This window comes from Chroicocephalus ridibundus, chromosome 25, assembly GCF_963924245.1.
Source record: "Chroicocephalus ridibundus chromosome 25, bChrRid1.1, whole genome shotgun sequence".
NCBI classification, from domain to species: Eukaryota; Metazoa; Chordata; class Aves; order Charadriiformes; family Laridae; genus Chroicocephalus; species Chroicocephalus ridibundus.
In genome coordinates, this window is record NC_086308.1 from 1,633,216 (window position 1) to 1,644,623 (window position 11,408).

The 11,408-nt window shown below is 53.7% G+C and overlaps 1 protein-coding gene across 1 annotated transcript; it reads left to right on the forward strand.

The window, feature by feature from the left end:
- Positions 1 to 9,166: 9,166 nt before the first annotated feature.
- Positions 9,167 to 9,685, forward strand: LOC134507653 (olfactory receptor 14J1-like; the record flags this gene model as incomplete). Its single annotated transcript, XM_063318447.1, has 1 exon — positions 9,167 to 9,685. A coding segment is annotated over exon 1 (519 nt), but the record flags the coding sequence as incomplete, so codon positions are not given.
- Positions 9,686 to 11,408: the final 1,723 nt, after the last annotated feature.

Consider the following 11,408-nt stretch of genomic DNA (forward strand, 5'->3'; position numbering starts at 1 on the left):
TCACAGTGAGACCAGGGGACACTGTCGACCCCACTGGGGGCTGGAGAGGGGCCCCCAGGCTCAGTTGTGTTTTGTAAAGTCTCCTTTCAAGAGTACCAAAACGCACTTTTTGTTTCCAAAGCTTCTATTTCAGGCTCCAAAAAGGCATTTTTAAGATTAAGCCAGTCAGTTTTAGGGTCCAAGATGCATCTTGAATATCAAAACCCTAATTTTGATGGTCCAAACCCCTCTTTTAGGGACCAAATTACCATGGTTTTGATCCCAAAGCCTCATTTTTAGGTACAAACCCTCATTTACAAGATCCAACGCCCATTTTAAGATTCAAAGACCCATTGTCAAGCTCTAAACAAGCATTTTTAGGATCCAGCCAGTCATTTTTAGAGACCAAGCCACATCTTGACTGTCCGAAGCGAGAGCGAGTGGCCCACACGCGTGTCCAGACGGGCCTCCAGGTGGGCCCCGGGGTGGCTGGGCAGCAGCCGGGCAGCGGCGTGGCAACATGACGATGTGCAGTGCGGTGTCGCGGCAACGTGACGATGCAACAATGTGCGTCTGCTCTCTAGAGCCGCTTGCTGGGAGACTGGCTGTGGTGGCCGCAGCTGGGTGCCTCTGGAGCGAGAGGTGGCAGCGCAGGGTCACAGCTCCAGGAGAGCTCTTGCAAGGAGCCATGGAGCACCATCTCACTGACGGCATCCCAAAGGTGGACACACTGCTGAGCGCAGTGGGGAGGAGGGGAGAGGCGATCAACGGGCCAATGGAGAGGGCTCAGCCCAGGAGCCGGGGACACGCGGGGCTGCTCTGGGGCCTCGGGACGTGCGCGGGGAGCTGGGAGGGATGCAAAGGTGGTGGGCCGGGCAGAGTTTGCGGGGAGTCGTGCCTCTCTGCCCAGCATGGCTCACGGCTAAGCATGTGGCAGGGGTTGCTGCGACAGGAGGCGGATGTGGGTTGAGGAAGGGATGGGAGTTGTGGGGCCGGGGGCGAGGAAGCAGAGAGCAGCTTTTGACGGGGCTTGCTCTTGGCGCTGCCCCTGGTGGGAGTCTTGCGAGAGCCTTTCTAGCAAGTGCCGTGCAGGAGGCTTATGGAGACAGTGCCTGAGCGCCCCTGAGTGTGTGTCTCTTTCTAGCTCGGGAGCAGGAGACAGCCACTGGCAGAAGGACCCACGGCGTTGCTGGACCTCCCGCTCGGGGTCAAGGTCCCCGTGCTGCCTGGCTCCAAGCCTGTCTTCTGCAGGACAAAGCTGGGGAAAAAGGTAAAGGAAGTGGAAAGGGGTAGAAAAGCTCTCCTCTTTGACAGAGTCCCCCTGTCCTTCAAAGAAGTCCTTGTGGCCACCTGCTCTACAGTGGGCGCTGCAGCCCTTTAATGTGGCAGCGCAGGGGAGTAGAGGGGAGCTCCTGGCTCCCTGGCACAGAGACAAAAAGGAGGACTTGTCAGTTTTCTGCATTGGTTTCTGGCACCATGCGAACGCGCGGTCAGGGCCCTGCCTGCAGCAGGCGTCCATGTGTCCGGGTGCTGGGGCAATGTGCCCTTCTGGCTCATCCAGCAGCATCAGGCTGGGCTCCTGGGCACACTTGGGGGAGAATCATAGAATCATAGAATTGTCTAGCTTGGAAGGGACATTTCAGATCGTCTAGTCCAACCATCAGCCTCACTCTGACAAAAAACATCAGTAAACCAAAGGTCTCTCAGCACTCTGTCTACCCGTCTTTTAATTACCTCCAGGGATGGTGCCTCAGCCACTTCCCTGCGCAGCCTGTTCCAATGCCTGAAAAACCTTTCAGGGGAAAGATTTTCCTAATATCCAGTCTAAACCTCTGCTGGGGCAACTGGCGGCCATTTCCTCTTCTCCTATTGCTTGTTTCTTGGGAGAAGAGACCGACCCCCACCTCTGTACACCCTCCTTTCAGGGAGTTGTAGAGAGCGAGAAGGTCTCCCCTCAGCCTCCTTTTCTCCAGGCTAAACAGCCCCAGCTCCCTCAGCTGCTCCTCATCAGACTTGTTCTCCAGACTCCTCACCAGCTTCATTGCTCTTCTCTGGACCTGCTCCAGCCCCTCAATGTCTTCTTTGTGGTGGGGGGTGCAAAACTGGACACGGCAATCAAGGTGGGCCAAGTGCAAGGTCCTACACTTGGGTCAGGACAACCCTCGTTACAAATACAGGCTGGGGGATGACTTGATAGAGAGCAGCCCTGTGGAAAAGGACTTGGGGGTCCTGGTGGATGAAAAGCTGGACATGAGCTAACAATGTGCTCATATAAGGCTCCGGGGAGACCTTATAGTGGCCTTCCAGTACCTGAAGGGGCCCTGTCAGAAAGCTGTTGCAAGGCTGTTTGCAAGGGCATGTGGCCTTAGGACGAGGGACAATGGTTTTAAACTAGAGCAGGGCAGGTTTAGATTAGAGTTTAGGAAGAAGTTCTTTCCACTGAGGGTGGTGAGACAGTGGCACAGGTTGCCCGGAGAGATGGTGGAGGCCCCATCCCTAGAGACATTCAAGGCCAGGTTTGATGAGCCTCTGAGCAACCTGATCTAGTTGTCGGTGTCCCTGCTTACTGCAGGGGGTTGGACTAGATGACCTTTCAAGGTCCCTTCCAACCCCACACATTCCATCATTCTGTTATTCCATGATTTGTCCAAAAGCTTGTTGCTGCTCAGGGCCCCCTTTAGGCAGATTTGTGTGTTCAAAAGACCATTTGATTTACTTTGTCTCTTTGCTTCTCTCTGCGAATCGAGGGAGCTCGTGACGTGAGTGTGTGCCTCACTGCGTGCAAAGAACAATTATGGACAAAGAAAGAAAGTCCAGGACAGGGAATCTCTTGGGAAGTCTTGGGATCTGTGATTTAACAAAAATTATGTTTTCTGTTGGTCTAAGGTTAGCCACTGTAGGAAGCAGATTTCGGTGGGGGTAATGTGGACTTTACACATAGCTGAGGAATGTCTCATTTTTTTACTGAACTATGCATTCCTTTGTTTCCATTTGTTGGCAAGTGACAAACACCCTTCTGTGTCCGTGTGCTGCTCGTTCTCCAAGTAACCCAGGTGGGAACCGGTGCCAATGGGCTGAACCGCGCAGCTTCAGTGGAGGAAGCTCAGATTTGAACAGGGCTGCTGTAAGTCCCAGGGGGCTGATGAGAGAAATGCTGGGTTGGGGGCAGGATGAAGACTGGCCATAGGTTGTGGAACACAAAGGGTCTTGATTTTCATATCTGTTCAGGCTGCATTAGCAGACGCTCAGGATCAGTATCATGTAGAGACTGCTGATTTCCATTCATGTATAAGCAGAAAAATAAAGTAGGAAAAAGAAAAAAGAAACCCTTTCTTCTTGTTGTTTAGTAATCATATTATTTCACTTTGATTACATTCCTGAAACTTCTCTAATTAAGCACATGAGAATTGAAGACTTTAAGGAAAACTATGCCCAGAGAGAGTTGACTTGTTAGGGCGTTTTGCATGTTAATGAGCCCTCTGGTGCCAAGTGCCTGAACTGCAGATCCTGAAAGACTGAACAAGCCTCAAGACAAGTAAAAGTCAGCAGCAAACCTCCAAGAGTTTCCGAGAGTCCTTGGAGGCTGGTGAAGCAGGAAGTCAGAGGTGCTGCTTCGAGGTGGAAAATCAAACGTGGAATGTGGTTGTGAAAGCCCTTGATGTGTGTCACCAAGCAGGACAGCCAAGCCCTGACCCCACCTGCTGGGAAAGGGGATCCGTCAACTCACGGGATGCTCACACCTCAAGCCCTGCTCCCCCGGACACTGCTTCAAGGCTTCTAACAGAGATGCAGACTGCTGCATTGGACATATGTATGTTTATATTTTTTTTAATAGGTACTGATACTCCTTGGGAAATCAAACAAACTCCTGAAGGAGTATTGAAGGATTCTTGATATGGTCAGGGCTGTATAAGGGCACATGTAAAGCATCCCTGCACCTGATGCGAATTAATTCGGTGGCCATGGAAGCTCTGATGCACACACAAGATGCCGGTGTGACCAGGAAGGGGAAGACTGGATCTAAACAGCACGTTTCCAAAGCTGAGAGCATGAGCGTCATGGTGTCACTGCAGGAGAGCTCCAGCCTTGGGGCAAAATCACAAAAGTGGTCTAGTACATCAGGGCCAGCAAATGTATGTGGGACAAGAAGGAAATGATTACTGCAGATGACAGAAATCCCCCCAGCCAAGGTGCAGCTGTCTTCTAGCGACAACCCTTCCAGTTCCGGAGTCTTGCAGAGAGCAGGGGGTGGCACAGAGCCAAGTACTGTTCATAGCATGTGGCCACCAGCAGGAGCCACTCTGTACCTGCCAAAGGTGCAGGAAATAGCCCTAAGAGCGCTGTGAGCAGAGATGGTGCTGTGCCCAGTGGGAGGACAGTCAGGGTGGCGGAGCTGTAGCAGGTTTCCATGTTTTCCACCAGCAGCCCCATGCTGAGGCTGTTCCCAACTGCAATTATGGGGCAGGTCATGGGAGGGAGGAGGAAGAGATTTTTCCGAAGGTTGGGGACGTTCCCCATTCCCATTAGGGGAAACGCCATTGATGATGACAAATTGTCCTAATCCCCTTTTGCCATGGAAAATTTTAGGTCTTCCTGTCCCCTCTCTCCTTGTGGGTACGCCTTCGAGTGACAACATTTGTTTCTCTGTTAGGTGCCTAAGGACATTGGGAAGGAAGTTCAGAGAGGTGAAACACGGAGGTGTCTGTGCTCCTGAGTGCATCATAGTCCCTAGACGTGCTCTGTTCTGTGTGAAGGGTGAGAAAAGCCATCTTCTGGAGGGCAGCGACACTCCTGCTTGCAGGACCCTTTCGGACTGCGCGGGCGAAGTGCTCTGTGGACGTGCTGCTTTCAGACTGTGTGAAACAAGGGATGGGCCATAAGGACAGGGGAGGGTGAGGCAGCACACAGAGGCACTTGCGATGAACCGGAAAATGCAGGTGAGAGAAATCTCATTGGGCCGGTGGGGTTGTTCCTGAAGTCACACGCAGAATTGTCAGGGCTCTGACAGGGCTGTTCAAAGCCGCGAGCCCTTCCCTTCCACGTGCAGAGGCGTAGGGACTCTCTGGCCTCCTGCTGCCACTCCCAGATGCTGGGAGGCACCTCGGCCCATCTGAGATGCCTCATGGCATGAGGTATGGACATAGGGACCCTGGTTCACGGAAGCACATCCCAGTGCGGCATCCAGGTGGTTTCCCAGAGGATGTTCCTCTCAAAGTCAAGTTACCCGAAGACAGAGTGTGTCCCACAGGCCTTCGTGGACGCTCTGGGAATAACTGGTGGCACTTGTGCTCAACTCGGGTTCCTCTCCCCACATGCACATGATGTGCATGCTTGAGTCTCCTCCATGCAATGCACTCAAGGACTTCTGACCTAATCAGGTGGCACTTTCTCGGCTCGCTGTGGCTCCATCAAAGATGTCCCTGAGGCTCCAGGGGAACCTGCTGTGAAACAAGCTGAAGTCATGACTGATGTTTCCTCCCTCAGCTGTTGGGGGGGACATTCCTTTCCGGCAGTATCATTTCCCCTATCAGAGGCAGAGTTAGGTCCCAGAACGACCTCTTCTTTTCCACCTATGAGCCAGGACACCCAGACAATGAAAGGGAGGAATCTCCTGTAGCCCTGCAAACCACAGTGCACATTTGAAGTGCCAGAGGTGGCCCGAGACATGTGCAGGTATCTCTAAACTTTGATGGAGCAGTTCAGAGGGACAGGGCAGCGTCTGGGGCCATCATTTTGGAGGCTCTTGGGGCATTGCTTTGGGCAGCTGAAGTGACAGCAGATGGCCACCTTTAGGACAATGAAGGCTGTTCCTGCTCACTATGTACAGGGCAGCCTATAGAGCTATTCCTCTCTGCAAATGGAGTCATTGCCATCTGAAGCAATGATTTTCACAGTGTTCCTGGATCTCAGGATACCCATAGCCAAGGACACTTGCAAAAGCCCCTTGTCCTGCCTGGAGATCAGCTTCACCTGCACCACAGGCCCTCTGGGGCTGCAGAGACCCCGCAGACAGCAAAGCCCTCTCGTGCCGGGGCTGCAGAGTCCAGCCCTGCTTCTCTCTCGTCCTGAGGAGAGCAGGGATTGATCTCCTCCTTTCCCCTTTACATTGCCATCTGCCATCCCCCCCAGCATGCTCTGACGCAAACCTTTTGCCTGCACGGTACTTGGGCACTTGGTAACAGCTGGCTTTGTTGCACGCCTGAGCTTGGCCCTGGTGCCACGACTGAGGTCCAGCACATCTCTGCTCTGACACAAAGAACCTATAATGAAGGAGCGGAAGGGGACCAACTCTTATTTAACCAACCTGAGGAAGCCTTGGGCTCACCAACGACTTAACATCTTACCGGGGACATCAATGACCCTGTGTATTGCGTTGACATGGCTAGGTTTTGGTAGGGGTGAGGGGGCTGCAGAGGTGGCTTAGGAGAAAAGGGATCAAGAGGTGACTCCATGTGAGAGAGAGCCACTTTCAGCTGGCTCCAAAAGGGACATGCCACTGCCCAAAGCTGAGCCAGTAAGCAATTCTCGTGGCACCTCTGTGATAGCATATTGAAGCAAGGCTAAACAGCAGTGTGGGATTGTGGCAGCCCTAAGTGAGAGCTGAGTCCACTTCACACCCAGGACTACAAACCAAGGACGAGATGCCTCAGTTGACGAAGCCGACTGCCTTCGCTCAGCGGGGGCAAAGGAGATCTGGCACTGTCCAGGTTTCCTGTCTCATACCAGAAGGAACAAGACCTTTCTCGTGCGCAGCTCTCTGTGACAGGAGAAATTACCCGTCTGGAAAGAAGCGTCTCTGCAGAGGTGCAAGAGAGACCACACTGTATTACTTCAGTCTCTTTCCCAGCAGGTTCCCCTGGAGGCACAGGGACACCTCCAGGGAGCCCCGAGGAGGCAGAGAAAGTGACGTCTCGGGCTGGTCCTCTGTGTCTGAGCTGGGCTGGGCTCCTGGCATGGAGGGAGCTCGTGGCAAGCGGGCAGCGCTGCAGAGAGACGGCTCTGCCCAGGAGCAGCTCCTCTGCCAAGCGCAGCAGGGCTGAGGGCACTGCCTGCAGGTAACGAGGGGAGACGTGTGAGGCCAGCGGAGCTTAAAGGCAGCCTGGGGTGGGAGAGTGCTGAGAGCTCACTGGGAGAAATCCTCACAGCCTTTGCACAGTCTCTGGCTGCAGGGCATTGAATCTGCAGCTGCTGGAGGGATCTCTAGAAGCTGGAACAACCCCCAGCCTACGGGATCTGCAAGTACAACTCTCACGGTTTCTCTAGTTTCGAGGAGAAGGACAACGTGTGGAGCAGGGCTTCCCTGCTGCACCGTCAGAGGGACAGGGCATGCTGTGTCTCTGCTGCAGTATAATGCAGAGAGGCTCCCTGGAGCAGTCTCCTAAAGCTGGCATAGCCCATGGCTAATGTGATCTGTCAGGAAGGCTCTCAAGGCTCCGTCGGTGTTGAGAAGGATGTGCTCGAGAGCAGGGCACCCCTACCACATCACCAAAGGCACAGGGCATGTCGGCTGCCTTCTCCCAGGGACGGCTGCCGGGCTGTGAAGGTGGGTGTGCGTGCAGGGGTGCTCAGGGCTGTCCTTCAGAGCAGGGTCCCCGTGTCCCAGGGAACTGTGTGCTGGGCCAGGGACTCTGCTGCCTGCCAGGGTCAGCTCTCAGCCTGCCCGGGGAGCTCCCCATGGCGCTGCGGGGAGAAGCTGTGGGTGGAAGGAGTGACCCCAGTCGTGTCACGGCAGGGTCCTTCTGCAGTCGTGAGGGTGCTGCGTGGGTCGTGTTTCCTCCCAGCTCCAGATCACCCCCAGGACATTTGCAGAGGGTCCTTTTGGAGAAGGACTTCAAGGCAGCATTTACCTGAAAGAAAGAGGGTCCCTGCTTGGAGTTTTCCACTGCTTCTTTGCTGGATGGGTTGTGAGAGAGAGGATTTTACTTCTCCGTTCTGGAGAAGGCAATGATACCCTGGTTCTAGCAGGAACTTTTCTAAGCTGCTTGTTAGCGCTTGCAGGCACTTGCCCTGAGGGCAGAGCTGAGCACACAGCAGGTGTGGTGGGTTCTCTGAGCACTGAAAGGGAGGAGACCTGGGGACAATGACACAGCCCCAGGCAGAGACAGCTCCGGGTGGCAGAGACATGGGCAGAGAGTGAAAGGGAGCTACTGCAGGAAAGGTCATGGGAGAGGGGATTCCAGGCCCTCCCTGCCATCCCCTGCAGCGCAGGTGCCTTCCCTGGAGACATTCCGTGGTCTCCTCTCCCCACACAGTAGAGTCCTCCACCCCTGAATATCCCGGGTATTAAGTCCTGAGTGTCCTTCCCAGCAGCCCAACCACGAAAGAGGAGAAATCCTTGAGTGTCTGACTGTGTCTCCCTGTCCTGACTCTCTTGTCAGCAGAAGTGTACTGACTCTCTTGGCAGGACCCACAAGGTTTCACTGGCAGCACAGCAGAAATGCCAGGGATTTCTGCCTTAAAAACACTCCTCAGGTGTGGTGGGGAAACTACAACAGAACAACACCAACAACAAGGTGCCCTGAGCCCTGCCCTGCAGTCGGGTGACAATGCTGAAAAGCCCTTTGATGCCAGGAGTGGATTGAATCTGAGATCACCCCGTGTTCCTTTTTACCCATGGCTGTAGGGCAGGACTGAATCCTGCAGAGATCTCAGCTCTCTGGTGGACGATCAGCCAGCACCAACCAGAGTGTACAAAAAGGACCTGCAAAAGGTCTTCCTGAAAGGAGAGAGCCAGTTTGGTGGGTTTCTAAGACCAATTGAATACTTTAGTTTGAGAGAAATCTTCCCCATCTTCTCACTGCTTTTCTTTCCATTAACAGGTCTCCAAGCCCAGGGGCAGAAAATGTCGAATGGCAGCTCCATCACCCAGTTCCTTCTCCTGGCATTTGCAGACACGCGGGAGCTGCGGCTCTTCCACTTCTGGACCTTCCTGGGCATCTACCTGGCTGCCCTCCTCAGCAACGGCCTCATCATCACCACCATCGCCTGTGACCACCGTCTCCACACCCCCATGTACTTCTTCCTCCTCAACCTCTCCCTCCTCGACCTGGGCTCCATCTCCACCACTCTTCCCAAAGCCATGGCCAATTCCCTGTGGGACACCAGGGACATCTCCTATGCAGGATGTGCTGCACAGCTCTTGTTCTTCATCTTCTTTCTTGCAGCAGAGTTCTGTCCTCTCACCATTATGGCCTATGACCGCTACGTGGCCATCTGCAAACCCCTGCACTACGGGACCCTCCTGGGCAGCAGAGCTTGTGTCCACATGGCAGCAGCTGCCTGGGGCAGTGGGTTTCTCAATGCTCTCCTGCACACGGCCAATACATTTTCCCTGCCCCTCTGCCAGGGCAATGCCCTGGACCAGTTCTTCTGTGAAATCCCCCAGATCCTCAAGCTCTCCTGCTCACACTCCTACCTCAGGGAAGTTGGGCTTCTTGTGGTCAGTGCCTGTTTAGGCTTCGGGTGCTTTGTTTTCATTGTGCTGTCCTATGTGCAGATCTTCAGGGCCGTGCTGAGGATCCCCTCTGAGCAGGGACGGCACAAAGCCTTTTCCACGTGCCTCCCTCACCTGGCCGTGGTCTCCCTGTTTCTCAGCACTGCCGTGTTTGCCTACCTGAAGCCCCCCTCCATCTCCTCCCCAGTTCTCGACCTAGTGATGGCTGTGCTGTACTCAGTGGTGCCTCCAGCACTGAACCCCCTCATCTACAGCATGAGGAACCAGGAGCTCAAGGATGCCCTGTGGAAACTGATGACCAGATAATTTTCAGAAGCAATAAACTTCTTTGGTCTTGTTTTGGAAACCACTCAGAATGTAACTTGTTACAGGGCAAGTCCTTCTTCTGTAGCTTGTGTTAGTTTTGGTTTGAGTTTGTGATTTTGGCATTGGTTTTCTTTGTATAATGCTGTCCACAAAGAAGTGTCATCATTTTTGTTGTTTCTAATTATGCATCTCTTAATTTGTGAATCCCACAGACATTGTAAAAGAGGACCAGTGCTCTCTGTGTCTTTAAACAAAAGAAAGAATCTTCTAGCGACTTGTTTGCCCAAGATCCTTCCTTTGGGACCTGCTCTGGAGCTGCAGGGCTGTGCCTGTGAGCAGAGGTGGAGGGGAAAGGGTCTCAGCACAGCAGCACTGTCAGGGAGCACCAGCCTTGCTCTTTTCAGACTTATTCTCTTTCTGTTTCCACACTCTCCTGCTGAGCGCAGGTGTTGCTGTAAGGACTGAGTGCTCTGGCAGCTCATACTCCTGCTGTGTGCTCTCCTGTCCCCACAGGCAGGGACAGGCACTGGGCGCTTCTCCGGCAGAGCTGGCCTCCCCAACAGCTCCTCCGTCACACCGTGGCATTGCCGCAGGGCGGTGCCTGAAGGCTCAGGCCTTCTTCCAAAGTTGCTCTCAAGGAAATGCCCAGGAAAGTGCCCCGCAATCGAAAACACCTGTGTGCAGCTTAACTGTGTGAGTGTGCAGGCTGGGACAAGCAGCAGGTCCCTCGCCCAGCCAGGGCTCCTGGGAAAGGCATGAAGGACCAGCAGAGCAGGTTCTTCTCTGTCCCTGGCTGTGATGGACACTAGGGGTAAGATGCCCTAGGGTAATGCTTACATCTTATCCACTAACAACCACCACTGGCCTCTCGCCCCAGCTTGGGGAGGTTGGTTGGTCTTCTGAAGGAGTCCATGTTTGTATTGTAGGAACCAGATGCAAGCATGCACATCGTGTGCGTGGGGTGAGATGAACCCGAGTAAGCCCAAACACCATCAGCTATTCCCAGGGGTTCAATGAAGGCCTGTTGGGGCAGACAGTGTCTGGAGGTCACTTCACTTGGAGAGTAACGTCCCCCGGGAAACCCCGTGAATGCAGCACTGGGATGGGCTTCCTTGACCCCAGGTCCCTGTGTCCATTCCTCACGCCGTGGGGCATCTCAGAGAGGTGCCGAGCAGGGAGACACAGCGCGGGGCTGAGGTGCTGCCGGCCTCTGGGAGTGGCAACAGGAGGCCATGGAGTCTGCTGCAGGGCCTCTGCCCGTGCCAGGGAAGGACTCGTGTCTCTGAACAGCCCTGCCAGAGCCCTGACAGTGCTGGGTGTGATGCCAGGAACAGCCTGTGTGCTTCTCAGCAAGAGACCAGGACAAAAGAAGGTGAAAAAAATAATGGGTCAAAATAAAAGTAAGTAGAAGGAGGGAAAAATCATCTAATAAAAAACATTTAAAAAAAAAGAAAAAGCTTAAAAGCAAAGGCCACATGCAGAAGGAAAGGGAAACCAAGGAAGATTTTTTCTCTATTTCCCATCATCAGACAATGTCAAGTCACCTCCTGGGAGGCAAGGATTCAGTACATGTAGCGGTTCTTATGGAAGACAAATGTGTTAATAGCGAATGTCCTCCCAATTCCTTTCTCTCAGCTTTTATGGCTGAGAATGTTGCCACATTGCATGG